General features: G+C 38.4%; 1 protein-coding gene across 8 annotated transcripts in view; it reads right to left on the reverse strand.

Annotated features, from left to right (window-relative positions):
* The window catches only part of LOC125457907 (NACHT, LRR and PYD domains-containing protein 3-like), a 52,982-nt gene that overhangs the window by 29,552 nt on the left and 6,866 nt on the right, over positions 1-16,564 (reverse strand). For 6 of the 8 annotated variants that reach the window (XM_059651006.1, XM_059650999.1, XM_059651001.1 and 3 more), the window contains 3 exons: positions 15,033-15,108; positions 7,859-7,932; positions 3,325-3,459 (listed from right to left, as the gene is read on the reverse strand). In XM_059651006.1, coding sequence (XP_059506989.1) covers positions 3,325-3,459; positions 7,859-7,868 — 145 coding nt within the window. In that variant the 5' untranslated portion in view covers positions 7,869-7,932; positions 15,033-15,108. The remainder of the gene's footprint in view (positions 1-3,324; positions 3,460-7,858; positions 7,933-15,032; positions 15,109-16,564) is intronic. The other 2 variants (XM_059651003.1, XM_059651004.1) reach the window with 2 other exon arrangements.

Raw genomic sequence — 16,564 nt, forward strand, 5'->3', positions numbered from 1 at the left:
AGGAAGGCTACAGAAACAGAACTGGAATAGAATGAATTATATAGCTCTTTCAAGGAATGGCACAAGCACAATAGGTCAACCGGTCTCATTCTAAAGTGCACCATTTAATGTTTCAATGATAAATAGAATCACAGAATATTTAAAACACAGAAGGAATCCATTTGGCCTGTGCTATCTACGCCAGCTCACTGCAAGAGCAACTCAGCAACTCTCATCTGCCTACAGTTTCTTATCCCCACAAATCTTTTCTGTTTGGTTGATTATCCAATTCTGGCTGTGTTGTGTCTTCTTGTTGTGTTCTGTTGCGGAGGTAGTTAAGTATCTGATCCGTATACTGAAAGACCACACATATGGATCAGATGCGTAATTACTCCAGCAACCACCCCAACAGCCATAAACAGAGCTGCATCAGGGCATTACTCAAACACACTGCAGCAATCCGGAATTAAGCAAACCAGAACAGGGGCACTTATACAAGAGCTTTTAAACAATCCACCATTACCTCTGTGACAGACCACAACAAGGAGATACAACACAGCCAGACACACTAGTCACCCTACTGCACATTAGGGACATATCAGAGATGACCACAAGACTATTCAGATACCGAGGAATCAGGGTAGCCCACAAACCAACAACCACTCCGCAACAGCCACTGACAAATGTAAAGGATCCCACACGCACAACCAATAAAACTAACGTAATATATGTGCAAGGGCTGTGAAAAACATTACATAAGTCAAACAGACAATAAGGATACAAGAACACCAACTAGCCACCTAGAGACACAACCAATTCTCACTGGTCTCAATACACATGGAAAAAGAAGGACACAAATTCAACTGGGACAACAATCCATAAGAGCACAAGCCAAACAGGGACATGCCAGGGAATTCCTGGAGGCCTGGCATTCCAACCGGAACTGCATCAACAAACACATTGAACTGGACCCAATATACAAACCACTGAAAAACAGAACCGAAAGTAATGCTAACCACCCCAGAAAACCGAGGCATAGAAGTAACAAATGGGACAGAACGCCAATGCTTCACCGGAGGCGCACTGACAATGTTATCTAGCGGGTGACAAAATGTCTACAACCGAACACATTGGCTCAGTGAGCAAGTCTACATCCTCATCCAAACTCAAGTTACAAACATTCTCAAAAACTTTAGATTATTCAATTCTCTTTGAAAGGCATGATTGAATCATCCTCCACCTCACTCTCAGGCACAACATTTAGAATAGAATCTCTATAGTGTGGAAACAGGCCCTTCAGCCCAACAAGCCCACAGGAACCCATCTTCCTATAATCCACCTTAGCTCCACATCCTTGAACACTACAGGCAATCTGGCATGGCCAATTCACCTAGCCTGTACATCTTTGGGCTATGGGAGGAAACCCAGAGCACCTGGAGGAAAGCCACACAGACACTGGGAGAATGTGCAAACTCCACACATTCATTCACCTGACGGTAGAATCAAACCCAGGTCCCTGGTGCTGTGAGGCAGCAGAGCTAACCACTGAGCCACCATACTGCCCAACAACTGCTTCCAATCACTGATTTTAAAAAATGCATTTTCTTTTCTCCCATTGACTCTTTTGTCATTCATTGTAAATCAGTGTCCTCTTGTTCCTGATCATTCTTTCTTATTTATTTGCTCCATCTAAAAACTAGGCATTAGGTATAAGAGATAATGGGAACTGCAGATGCTGGAGAATCCAAGACAACAAAATGTGAGGCTGGATGAATACAGCAGGCCAAGCAGCATCTCAGGAGCACTCCTGAGATGCTGCTTGGCCTGCTGTGTACATCCAGCCTCACATTTTGTTGTCTAGGCATTAGGTATACACTGATTAATGTCTGTTAAAAAAAAAGTGGTCTAGGACCATATAATTTAACATCGATTTAATCATATTCAATGGGAATTATCACTTAACGTTATCATTTATGAATTGTTATACATTACTCGTCTCATTTTATTGAATAAAATTTCCTTTTTAACACATTATTTGGAATTGTCACTCATTTATATTATGTTCAGAGTACACCTCTGAACCTAAGTGACATTTTGCAGGCAATCTGACTTTACCCAATATTAGAATTGTACACTTAGGTTTATATTACTTTTCCTTGTTCTTTCTAGTAAAGATATCACTTCATACTTCTCTATGTAAAATTTAATTTGCCACATAATTAACATTATATTAGTCTATGTCCTCTTGAAATCTATCATTAACCTCCATGTAGTTTCAAATATTTCCATGTTTTGTGTCAGCTGTAAGTTTTAAAATAGTGTCCAGTACATCCAATTCTGGGTCGTTAATATAAATTTTTTAAAAAATTATCCTAGCAGAACTCTCTTGTACACCTTCTTCTAGATGAGAAAAAAACAATGATTTACCACAAATCCTGACACGCAATCAATTTCAACTCATGCTGACACTGTCTCTTGTATGCCATAGGCTTTAATTTTGCTGGAAAGCCTTTTCTCTGGCATTTTATCAAACAACTTTTAGAAATCCATGTAGACCGTGACACCCAAATTATTTTCATCAACCTACACAATTGCATCATCAAAAGACTTCGTCAAGTTCGTTAAAAAAGACTTGCTTCCACAAAATGTGCTGGCTGTGCTTAATTAAACCAAATTTATCTAAGTGACTATTCATTTTGTTCCGAACTATCATTTCTTAAAGTTGACTAACACCAAAGTTAAACTGATTGGCCTGTTGTTAACCAGACAGTTTATGATTACACCCCTTTTGAACAAGAATGTAATATCTATCTCCCACAATGCCTTCTCTGCTTCAGTGAAATTTGTCTTAGATTCACGAATATCTCCCCGCAACTACAGTGTCATAACTGTGTAATTGTAGTTCCTCATTGCTTTTATCACACTGGTGAATCTACAGTGAAGACACTTTGACTTTAATATCCTTTGTAAATTGGAGATTTTAATATGCTTACGTCCCCACAGCCACGTACACATTTCTAATTGGGCTCCTTGGATAATTGTCAATAGAATGAACACTGGCTGATTACTCCCCTACTTATCTCAGTGCTGCTAAAGCCAACACCCTTGTATCTGAGATCATCCAAATCAACGCATGCCCGGAGCAGAACCTGACCTTTCTCCATCTAAAAATTAGTGTCTCTCATATTCAGGCATTATGCTAAACACTGATTAATGTCTGTAAAAAATGTCTAGGACTATATAATTTCACATTGACTTAATAATATTCAAAGCGAATTACTTTTATCCATTGTTGATGCCCATAGATTCTGTTGATAATTACTTGCAAATTTAGTGATATCTTACCATGGCTGACCTTGCAAACACGCTCCACATTGATTGTAATGGGCATGGAGCTGACAGTGGAGTTTTCAATAACTGGTGAAATGATGCTGCTCCCAGTTTCTGCTCTCACAGTTGCAGTGATCATTTGATTATTTCCTAGAAAAGTAGGAAGAGTTACAATCATTGGATGCACATGGGAGCTCAGGATGCAGCTCCATATACTATTCTTTCTTACAGCCCAAGATGCAAGCTGACTCTGTGTCAATATATGCTTGTCACTGTGTGATACTTAATGTTACATTCTCAAGAGGGAATAAAAGGCTGAAATGTTTAACAACAGCAGGAGAATGATTTTTAAAGTGACAGTCTACCAAATACACAACATCCCTCCTCATTTACATCAAAAGTTCCTGCAATGAAAACAATTCACAATATTTACAATCAACAGTCAGCGGGGTAAGGTGCTGTGGAGGACATCAGTTCCTGTGTGGACCTCAGGTGTTTGTATTTCTTATTGACTTTTCTGGTCATTCCCTTTACTCCAGATAATCTTTTCTGTTAGCTGATTTATTCACATTCAAAAATGGCTGTTCTTTTCTCTTCAGTTTTAATGTTGTGTAATTCTTTGGCAAATTGATTTACCAAAAATTCTGTTTCACATGCATATTCTCCCGAATTCTTTGTAGTGATGTGACGTTAATTCTTGTTAATACTTTCTACGTATGACTCTTTCTAATTCTTTTGTAATCCTTAAACCAAACAATTGGGCTGAGCAGTTTCACAGCTTGGTATAATCTTTACTTCTACTCTCAGCAGCAAGTTCGTAAATTACTTTGTGATTTCTTCTGTTCTTTTCCTTTCACCATCAATGTGGCTTTCAAGGTGAAATTTCACACGTGAAAATTATTTCTCCAGCATCTGATAGAGCTGTCTGCTAATTGTTACAGATGGATTTTCGTCCAATATTAAATGCCTCAAATTATTCATTGTCTTCCACTAAGAGTCCATTTACAGAATTTATCAATTCAGAAAAAAAGTTTGCATTTGAAAGAGCCATTTTGCCTTCTTTGATCTCTGTGCTCGAGCCATTTCGTGATTTCAATGTTCAAATCAAGGATTAGCACTTGAAATGTCTGTGCCTATGTCACAAGTATGCAATGCAGCATCACTTTTATTTAGATCATGTACTATAAGACAAAGTGCTTTTACTGCATGCAATAATTCATACTTGTCACTTGAACCAAGAACCGAGTCATCCTTTTCCTAGATAGAATTGACATTGAGTTATTTTCGAAATTTCACACTCTACTGTGATCATTCCTCTCTCTTCTCCAACAATGTCATCCAAGGATTTAATAAAAACTGTTGGGTTCTCTTTCACTTTAAAGAACATTGTGGTCTGTTGATTTTCTGATTTACAGGTATATTCTCACACATCTTCTCGTTTCAGATCTCATATTGACAGTTCAACAATAAAACCCACTTCGTACTTGTCATTTAAATGAAGCACTACTGCCTGTTATTTCCATTTTATAGAAGCATCAGGTTTAGTAAGTTTGCAGTGATAAGTTGTAGTGCTAACTTCATCAGCTTCCCCACTCTGAAGCATTTGTCTGAAAAGGACCAGGAGGGAATTAGCATTCAAGGAAGCACTGATTAGTAGTTCTCGAATGTTGCAAGTGAATTTTCCATTATCTTCTGGTTTAAATTTATGAATGATAGGCTCAGCGATGGATACTTTTTGCTTTACTTCATATTTGGTACTAGGCTGAAGTAGAGTGGATCCTTTCATCCATTGTGCTGCTATATCTGATCTGTTAACTTCACATAGCAGGGTAGCAGTATCATTCTCTTGAACATCATCATCCTTACACTTTGAAGGACATAAGCAAAGCTGCAACTGTCAGGTGAGCTCTTGATTGTGCATTACTAATGTCACAGGTCTTGTGGTCATTGTTGATCTTCGTGAGCAGATTATTTGTAAGGTTTAAGAAAATGCCATTCTGGCTCAATTCATATTTCTTGTTTGGTTTGATTTCTGTGTCAACCTTTGGTCTGATCACATAGGTACTGATTTAACCTCGCAACATTTTGCTTGATTCCCTTATTCTTGATTTTCAACTTGACTAATCTTTCCTGTGCTTCCCAGATCCCTATGGAAAACAATGGTATGTTTCTTTAAAGTTTGTGATAGATCAGTTGTAGAATCTGACAAGAAATTTTTGCCAGTCCAGTCGAGTTTGATTTTCTCCAACCACCTTCTTCCTAATGAAGCTAGAAAATTTTCTTTGGCAACATGAAAGGGAATATCAGTCTGACTGTCTAACTGCACTTTCACTTTGACACAACCCATTAAATTGCTTTACCTGGATATGTTAGTACAATTTTTGAAGGTTGCAGTGCTACGTGACTCAGCTATTTCTGATGACCAATTTCAAGTATCAATAAACCCACCTGCTCTAGTATGCACCTTCACTTTTAGCAGTTTGCTATTTGGTAAGGGAGTGATCTAGTGTCGTCAGCTGTGGCCAGTGTGTTGAAGAACAGGTCATCTCCACACTGTAAATCTGAGATTTTCTCATGCCTTTTTTTGTGCTGTGTATACCTTTTTCCTACTTGTCGTATTGTATACCAGTGCGATATGTTGTTCATCTTGCTCACACGTGCCCATTTTTACATACATGCTGCTTTTTTCTGCAGTTCCTGCACATAGCTTCTTGGAACCAAAACTTGTAATTTCTAAGCTATCTTCCCTGCTGTCCTGTATTCCTTAATTTCCTGCTTGTATGGGTGGATTAGCAAGCAATTCCCCTTGTTTTGAATATTTTGCCATTAAAGTCGATATTTGATTTACTCGTAAAAGATTTTACAATAAGCTTATTACAGACTCTATGATAAAGGGAAAGAATGTTCATTTAAAATACATGTTGCATGGTGTAACTGTATAATCAGCTTATTTAATGTTACTTTTTTGCCATGAAAATCTTCTTTTTAAATTTTAAAGACTGGGAAATAAGCAACAAGGTAGCTCAGTGGTTGGGACTGCTGCTTTATAGTGCCAGGGACCTGGGTTTGATTCCGACCTTGGTGACTGTTTATATGGAGTTTGCATGATCACTCATGTCAACTTGGGTTTCCTTCAGGAGCTCCAGCTTTTCTCCCACAAACCAAAGATGTGCAGATTAGGTGAACTGCCATTTTAAATTGCACCGTAGTATCCAGAATTGCACAGGCTCAGTGGATTAGCCATGGTAAAAGCAGGGTTGGGGGATAGGTGGGGGAAGTGGGATGCCCTTTGGAGGATTGACGCAAACTCAATGAGCTGAATGGCCTCTATCTGCACTATAGGGATTCTATGACTCTAAGAAAATACCAGAGACTTTAAGCAAATACTTTGTAGTTGTCTTCATTGCCAAAGACAGAAAAGGTATCCCAATAGAGCAGAAAATCATGTGAGAAAAGTTGGGTGGAACTTAAGAAGTCATTAAGTACTAAGCAGAAGTACTAAGAAAACTAATGGGATTAAATATTGATAAGTTCCTTGGACCTGATGGCTTGCATCCGAGGGTCTTAGGCTTCAGAAATAGTAGATGCACTGGTAGTATTTCTCCAAAATTCCTGAGATTCTGGGCAGGTTCATTTGAAAATTGTAAATGTAACAAACATAAAAGGAGTTAGACAAAGTAGGAAATCATTGGCCAGTTAACTTAATACCTACCATTGCAGAAATGTTGCAATCCATATCAAGGAATGAGTTGCAGAACAGTTAGAAAATCACAACACAATCAAACCAGATCAACATAGATTTAAGAAAGGAAACTGCATTTGCCACGTTTATTGGAGTTCATTGAGGATGTAACAAGCAGGATGGATAGAGAGAACAGGAGATACGATATTGTAAGATATTCAGTAAAATGCAGTTTAAACAGTTATTATGTAAGATACAATATTGAGGATAATGTATTTGAATGGATAGAGGATTGGCTAAATAACAGGAAACAGCTGTGATAAATGGCTCATTATCGGGATGGACACTGTTGGTGACACAGGGATTAGTACAGGGTTCTAGGCTATTTATAATCTCTAAATGAATCGGATTCAGGAACAGGTTACATATATCAAACTTTGCTATTAAATACGGATAGGATAAAATAGTTCAGATAGGAAAGCAAGATATGAAGAAGAAAAACAGCTGCATTTTTGAATTTGGTTTGGGATGCATGAGTCGGGTAATTTTCTAATATTTTATTCCCAACTTTGAAAAGCCAGTTCACCCAATATTTTACAGTGGGTGTAGGCTAGATTTGGGGAGCATTACGTGGCAATAGAGGTTGACTGTTGTCAAGACAGGGTGAACAGAGAGCTCACCTCCGTTCTTTGGGATATTGGGCCAGTTCTATTTATGGCTGTAAGGCACCATAGCCTTCACCCCTCTCATCCCTTCATGAACCCCAGCCACCCACAGTAGACGTCCATGGCGCCTTGCATCCCAGACCCCTCCATCCTCTATTCATACCCCAACATATTATTCTGTATTTTGTTGTAATACACTTACCCATTGCCATTGTTATAAATGGATAATCTTCAGTCACCCGTTTGAGAGCTATGATGACGTGACACAGTTGAACACTGGAAGACAACCAAGGATTTATGTAAGTTACCTTTGCTATATAACTTTAACTTCAGCATTATCTTGAAACTTGGTCTAGAAAAGCATTGTGCAGTTAATTAAAGAAGAGGTTGAAGTGGTAGAGTTATAATAATGTGACAGAGGTGAACTCTGGAAGACAAGCAAGGATCTAATCCTGCAGCCCAAAGGTATCAATGTGGACTTCACAAGCTTCAAAGTCTCCCCTCCCCCCACCGCATCCCAAAATCAGCCCACCTTGTCTCCATCTCCCTAACCTGCCCTTCTTCCCACCTATCCCGTCCTCCCACCTCAAGCCCCATCTCCATCTCCTACCTACTAGCCTCATCCCCGCCACCTTGACCTGTCTGTCCTCCCTGGACTGACCCATCCCCTCCCTAACTCACCACCTACAATCACCTTTACTGGCTCCACCCCTGCCTATTTGACCTGTCTGTCTCCTTTCCACCTATCTTCTCCTTTATCCATCTTCGACCCGCCTCCCCCATTTCAGTGAAGGGTCTAGGCCCGAAACGTCAGCTTTCCTGCTCCTCTGATGCTGCTTGGCCTGCAGTGTTCATCCAGATCTACATCTTATTATCTCAGATTCTCCAGCATCTGCAGTTCCTGCCATCTCTGCTATATAACTTTAATTTGAGCATTATTTTGAAACTTGGTCTGGAAAAGCATTGTGCTGTTAATTAAAGAAAAGGTTGAAGTGGTATACATGAATTTCCTCTGGGTGCTGTGGTATCCTTCCACAGTCCAAAGAAGTGCAGGCTAGGTGGATTAGTCATGTTAAATTATCGATAGTGTTCAAGGATGTGTAGATTAGGTGGGTTGAGGGGGATCGGTCTGGCCAGGATGCTCTGAGGGCTAGTGTGGACTTGTTGGGCTGAAGAGCTTATTTCCACACTATAGGGATTCTGTGGTTGTATGATTAAAATTGATAAAGTGCCACATAACAGAATTGCTAGGGATGTTAAAGTCCGTAACACAAAGACCACAGTGACAGCATGAACAAAATAATTGGTTAATTGGCATGAAACAGAGAGCAGTGATGCATGAATACCTGTCTGACTATAGAAAAGCATATTGTGGGAGTGATAGGTTGATTTGTGGAATTCTTTGCTACAGAGGGCTGTTGAGACTGGGCCATTAAGTATATTCAAGCCTGAGGTAGACAGATTTTTAATCAGTAAAGGAACCAAGGAGTTGAGCATTGTCAGATCAGCCATGGTATTATTGAATGGCAGAATAAACTCAACAGGCTGAATGACCTACTTCTGTTCTTATGTATTATGGACCACTGCTTTTATTGGGCCAAAGTGTTAATAGACCTCTTAGACAACGATACTCTGTGGAACAAGGAAATGGCACAGGATGTTTCAGTCTTCGACAGTTAATAGTATTTCAAAAATACTAATGGTATTTCAAAAATACCCCAAAACAATCAAGGGACCCAACGTAGGGAATCAATAAACACTATAGTTATCATGAGAAAAAAAAGTGCCAGTGAAAATAATAGGGCTAAAGGCCAATAAGTCCCATGGACCTGATGGATTACAACCTATGAATTGGATTACAACCTACAACCTACAATCCATACAACCTATGATGGATTACAACATATGAAATGATGTGGATAGTGCATGCACTAGTAGTAACCTTCCAAGGATGCTTAAACTTGAGTAAAATCCCATTGTAACACTCTTACTTAAATGTGGAGGGAGGGAAAGAGTAGATCACTATGGGCCTGTTAGTTTAACATCTGTTATTTAGAAAATGAGTCTATTGTAAAGAGTATATAAGCAGAAATATATAGAGCAATTGAACAGCTTGGGCTTACAAACGCTGGAGTTCAGAAGAATGCGAGGGGATCTGTTTGGAGTATATAAAAAGCTAAAGGAGATTGATAAGGTGGATATTGAACTAATGTACCCTCTTTTGGTATAGTATCAAACAAGAAGTCATAGATATAGGGTGAGAGAAGGTAGGATCAAAACTGAGATGAAGATAAACTACTTCTCTCAGAGAGTCGTGAATCGGGGAACTCACTGCCCAACAGTGCATGGAGGCAGAATCAATCAACGGATTCAAGGAAGAAATAGATACATTTCTGATGAAAAGCAGGATAAAGGGTTGTGGGGAGAAGGCAGGAAAGTGGATTTGAGACCAGGATAAGATCAGCTATGTTCATGTCAAATGGTGGAGCAGGCTTGAAGAGTTGAATTGCTTAGTCCCACTCTAATTCTTATGTTTCTCTAAAATGAAACAGAGTTAGCAAGTCTTCATGAAAGAGAAATTATAACAGACAACTTTATTAGAGTTATTTGAGGAGGTAAAAAACACAGACAGATAGAGGGGAAGCAGTACAATACAATATGTTTAGATTTTGAAAAAGTGTTCAATAAGATGCCTCACATTATGTTACTTAATAGGATAAGAGTCCATTGTGTTTAGAAGTGTATATTAGAACAAATAGAGGGTTGACTAACTAATAGAAAAAAGACAGTAGGGATAAAAGGAACATTTTTGAGATGGCACCATTTAACTAGTGGAATTCCACAGTGTTGGGGACCATAATTATTTGCAATACATGTTAATGATTTGGATGAGCAAAGTGAATGAACTATTGCTACATTGGGATGACATGTAAAAAGAGGGAAGGTAAGTGTGAAGACTACACAGAGTATGTAGAGGCATATAGTTAGGTGAAGTGGATAGGCAAAAACTTGTGTAATAGGGAAAATAATGCATAAAAATATGAGATTATATACCTCGGCAGAAAAATAAAGGGCTGAATATTATTTAAACAGGAAAGACTGCAGAAAGCTGCAGCACAGAGGGATTTGGGTGTGCTCATGCACGAATCACAATAGGTCATGCTCACTGACATCAATGCATAAGAGCTGAGTGCTGCTTGAAATTACATGTTTGCAGATTTCTGGGTGGGACGTGGCAGGGTAGAAGAGATCAGGACTGGGGAGGGAAAGATTGGGACCAGAGGAGGTAAGATATTGGAACTGGTGGGTCTGGAAAAGATCAAGATCAGGATTGGTGTGAGAGGGAAAAGAGATTGGGAATAGAAGGGTAGAGATCTGGGTCCAGGAGAGAACTGGGGAGAGGTAGGAGAGAGAAAGAGAGCCAGGGAGAGTGTAGAAGTGAGGCAGAAGAGGGTAAGGGACACCTGGCTCCTTTGTCCTCTTTTCACCACTCCCTCTCTCCTGGTTTTCCTTGTCAACACCACCGCTGGCTTTCAGGCCCTCTTCCCTTCTTACTTCAAGGGTTCACATCCCATGCCCAGTATTCGACATCTCTTTCCCCACCATTGAACCCCAGTTCAAAATCACACAAGCTTCTCTGTTCAGGCACTGTAATGCATTTTTGTGTGGCATTACATGTAAAGTTTCTGTGATAACGTCTGTGTTTAGAACTGTGTGTACCTCAATGAACATGTCACATAGTTGCCTTCGGTCACTGCTATCAGCCATCATAAAATGTTAGCATTCAAGTTCAGTAAATAATAGGAAAGGTAAATATAACATTGCCCTTTATTTCAAAGGAAATGGGCTGTAAAAATAGGGAAGTCTTGCTAAAACTATACAAGCAGTAACCCACAGCTGGAATATTGTGAACAGTTTTGGTTCCCTTATCTAAGGGAAGATATACTGGTATTGAAGGTAGTCCGGTGAAGGTTCACTAGGTTGATTCTGGATACAGTTGGGATTTTCTTATGAGGAGAGGTTCAGCAGATTGAGATTGTATTCATTGGAGTTTAAAAGAATGCGGCGTGACCTTATTCAAATATATAAGATTCTTAGGCTGAAGCAAGATGAGAAGAGATTGCTTACCATTGTGGGAAAGTGTAGGACCAGAGGGCATAATCTCAGAATAAGGGGCCAACCATTTAAGGCAGAATTCAGGAGGATTTTCAAGTTAATTTTCAAGTTTTTAATTGGACTAAGGCAAATTTTATTGGTATGAGACAAGAACTTTCAAAAATTGACTGGAATAGACTGTTGGCAGGTAAAAGGATGTTTGACAAGTGGGAGTTATTCAAAAGTATGATGAAGAGAGTTCAGAGACTCTTTGCCTTTGTGATTTCAATCTTAAGAATGCCAGCCTTACCCTTCACTCTAACAGAAACAAAGAGGGAATATGAGGTAGCATTGGCAGATAAGGTTAGGGGCATTTCAAAGAGATTTTACAAATACATTGAGAACAAGAGGGTAATTAGACAGAGGGTTGGGCCTCTTAAAGATCAAGGAGGTCATCTTTGTGTTGATCCCCAGGAGATGGGAGAGATACTAAGTTAATATTTCACGTCAATTTTTACTGTGAAGAAGGAAATCGAGTCTAGAGAATGTAGAGAAATAAACTTTGATGCTTTAAAAACAGTTCACATTACAGAAGAGGAAATTTGGGAGGTCTGAGAGAATATAAAGGTGGATAAATCTCCAGGACCTGATCAAAAGTAACCCTGTGGAAAGTACGGGAGAGATTATGAGATTCCTTGCAGAAATATTTCTATAATCTGTAACTATGTGAGATGCCTGATGACTGGAGGGTGGCTGACCTTATACCATTGCCTCAGAAAAGTTGTAAGGAGATACCAGGGAACTATAGACCTGTGAGTCTGACTTTGCTTTGTAGGTAAATTCTTGAAGGTGAATATAAAAGGTAGGATTTATGGACATTTTTAGAGGAAAATATTGATTAGGGATAGTCAGCATGATTTTGTGCCTGGAAAACCACATCTCACAAACATGATTGAGTATTTTGAGGAAATTACCAAAATGGTTGATGATGCCAGAGCAGTAGAGGATATTTATTTGGATTTTAGTGAAGACTTTGACAAGGTTCCGCATAGTAGAGATCAGTTCGGATTCCTCATTTGTTTGTCATTTATATAAATGATTTGGATGAGAATATAGAAGATATGGTTAGTAAGTTTGCAGATTATACCAAAATTGGTGGCATTGCAGACAGTGAAGAAGGTTCTCTAAGATTACAAATGGATCTTTATCAAATGGGTCAATGGGCTGAAAAATGGCAGATGGAGTTCAATTCGGATAAATGTAAGGTATTGCATTTTGGTATAACAAGGGTAGGACTTATGCAATTAATACTAGGGCCTTGGGTAGTGTTGTAGAACAGAAGGACCTAGGAATGCAGGTACATAATTCTTTAAAGTTTGCATCACAGGATGGTTGAAAAGGCCCTTGGCACGCTTGCCTTCATTATTCAGTCCTTTGACTATAAGAGTTGTGATGTTGTAATGAGGTTGTACAGGGCATTGGTGAAGCTTCTTTTGGAATAGTGTTCAGTTCTAGTCGCCCAGTTGTAGAAAGGATATTATCAAGCTGGAGAGAGTTCAGAAGAGATTTACCAGGTTGGTGCTGGGTATGGAAGCTTTGAGTTACGAAGAAAGGCTGGATAGGCTGGGACATTTTCACTGGAACATAGGAGGTTGAGAGGTGACGTGATAGAAGTTTATAAAATAATAACAGGTATAAATAGAGTTGATGGTAATTGTCTTCTCCCTAGAATGGTGGATTCGAAGAGTAGAGGGCACATTTTTAAGGTGAGAGGAGAGAGATTTAAAAAAGACATGAGGCAAATTTTTCACACAGAAGGTAGTTTGCATGTGGAATGAATTTTCTGATGAAGTGGTGGATGCAGGTACAATTACAACATTTAAAAGACATTAGCATGGATATATGAATATGAAAGGTTTGGACACTTGTGGACAAGGACCAGGCAGGTGGGACTAGTTAAGTTTGGGATTATGTTCGGCATGGGCTGGTTGGACGGATAGATTTGTTTCCGTGCTGTATGACTCCATGACTCTAAAAAATGGCAGGTTGTAGCTACTGTGGCTGCACAAGGGTCAGTGTAAAGTTTCTTCTATTTATAATCTATGTTTACAACATAGACCAAGAATAACGTATCTCTTTTTTTTAGTTGCAAAGCTAGGTGGGAATGTAAAGTGGGAGGAGGAAAGAGATGAAGGTAGACTAATTGATTTGACAACAAGGCTGAAGGTGAACAATGTGGGGAAATGTGATTTGTGGTAAGAACAGAAAAACAAAATAATTAAAAACAAACACAAACCTACTACATGTTGATGTTTAGAGACACTTGGCAGTACACATACAAGAAACCTAGAAAGCTAGCATACAGCTATGGCATAAAATACAAAGGTAAAATTCATGTTTGCTTTTACTGTTGCCAGAATGGAGTACAAGAAGAAAGAAGTCTACAAACAATTGTACAGGGCTTCGTCCAGACCACATATGAAATAATATGTGCAGATTTTATCTCTATGTCTAAGGACATACTTCTATTAAGGTGGGTACAGCAAAGGTCTGCTACATTGGTTCCTGAGATGAGAGGATTATCTTGGGATCACATTGAGTAATTTGGGTCCATTATTTCTCATTTTGAAGCATAACAGGAGATCTCATTGATTACACAATCTAAAGAGGTAAACATGGGGAGATTGTTTCTTTTGTCTGTGGAATCTTGAACATGGGGACACAGCCTCAGATAAGGGGTCAATCATTTAGGATTACAATGAGGATAAAATCTTTGTAATCCTCTGCCACAAAGAGTCATGAACACTCTACCATTGAACATATTTAAGGCTGAGATGGACAGACTCGGTATCAAAGAATATAGGGAGTGGGTAGAAAAGTAGAGTTGAGGAAAGATTGTATTGACCGGCGCAGCAGGTTCACAGGACTATATAATTTACTCACGCTCCTAACTCTTATGTTCTTGTACTGGGTCAATTTTGACTGGGACAGAGAAGGATAAAACTAACATAAACAGATTTTTAGAGTTATGAAATGCTTTGGGAGAGCAAACAGGAAAAGAATTCTGAATCAGGAATAGGAAAGGTTAGGAAAAATTTCTTTCTACATAGTTTTCACAGTGTGAAACACCTTTTCAGAAAGAATTGTTTATGATGTACATGGTCCAGGCAGAGTAAAAAATGAGCAAGATTGCACACTTCAGAGACAACCACCGATAAACATCTTCTTAAAAATCATGGAAAACAGAATCAGTCATAGAGCTAGAGACAGCTTGTACTTACATTACTTACAGATGGTGAGAACTTCAGACAGATGCATGTAGTGGTGAGAAATTAGTTCCTTTGGCAGAAATTAAAACTGCAATTAAAAAAATGGAGTCTTGATGCTTTTTTGAGTAGAATTGTTACAGTTCCTGTAATTGCCCTGAATTGCAGACAGAAAGTAAGCTTGACTTCCTGTTTCCTTTATTAATCATTTAACTCAATGTTGGATTCTTTGTACTGAATACAGCTGCATAAACTTTATTTCTAAAATGGTGGTAACGTTCAATGTATTTAGTGGTTTCTTTGTACTGAATTTGCTGTACAAATTGGAAAAAATGAGTCACTGCACCCTTATTCTCTGTGGCCACTATTGGATTGTTTCATAGTTGCATAAAATGCCCTATATAATGCACATCAATTGTACTCGCATGCTGAACCTAAATAGATGCTTTCGGTATTGATAGATGTACATCATCTCCTATTACAAAATGATTAACTGAATTTATTTTCTGATTTTTCATCCTGAGGGTGGAGGATTAGGTTTTTCACGGGTTTAAAGGATTTTCCCAATTGATAAATCTATTACACCAAGTCATGCTGTATTTTATATCCCTGCACCATAGCTTGCATCAAAGAATCAGTGTCTTCACTAACTTATTTTTGATTTTATCAAGTGAATGTATTTAACAAGCAAATATTTCCGGTAACCATATGACATATACCTCTTTACAGTGTTATTTATAATAACTAGAACCTGATGAAAAACTAAATGAATCAACATGCCCAATGATTGAATTTGATTTGATTTATTACTGCTAATTACTGTTAATACTGTCATTACTGCTCTGAGATACAGTGAAAATTGTTGTCTTACATGCTTTACAGGCAGATCATACTATACAAGTTCATCAGGGTAACAATGAGAAAACCAAAGGTTAAGATTTCACACTTACTAATTAAATTAAAATCAAAATAACATAACTTAATTAATAAGAAAATCATAGCCTCTATATTATAAATCACACATTAAATGGCAGATACAACAAAAATAGATCTCACTGATTTACTGGGCTATCCACACAGTATATATGGCATGAACATCATGACAAAGTTCTTCAAAACTCTAAATGTTTTCAAGTAGAATTCCAGTTCACTTTCTTTGAGGCTTTAGCCATGGTTTCTAATGCAGCAGGAGCTTCAAACTAAGACAAATTCTAGACACCGTATTTAAGAGTTCATACTCCAATGAACCTATGTTACAGCATACCAAATAGTTGGAAAGAGATAGAGAAAACAAATTTGCAGCAAAACTACTATGTAAGATAATAAAAACTTAAGATATCTTAATACAGACTGAAATAGATCAGTCTTATAGCAAAGAGGGGAGGGAATTCCTGAAATGAGTGCAAGAGCACTTGTCTGATGCCTATCACAACTGACAAACTGGAAGTATAATTGACATGGCCAACAGTATTTTGATTTTATTTGGTTAGGTTTTGTTTTTGATTAGTGATAAATGTATCCATTATTCCCAATGCAAATCCGTGAAA

Source organism: Stegostoma tigrinum, chromosome 14 (assembly GCF_030684315.1).
Source record: "Stegostoma tigrinum isolate sSteTig4 chromosome 14, sSteTig4.hap1, whole genome shotgun sequence".
NCBI classification, from domain to species: Eukaryota; Metazoa; Chordata; class Chondrichthyes; order Orectolobiformes; family Stegostomatidae; genus Stegostoma; species Stegostoma tigrinum.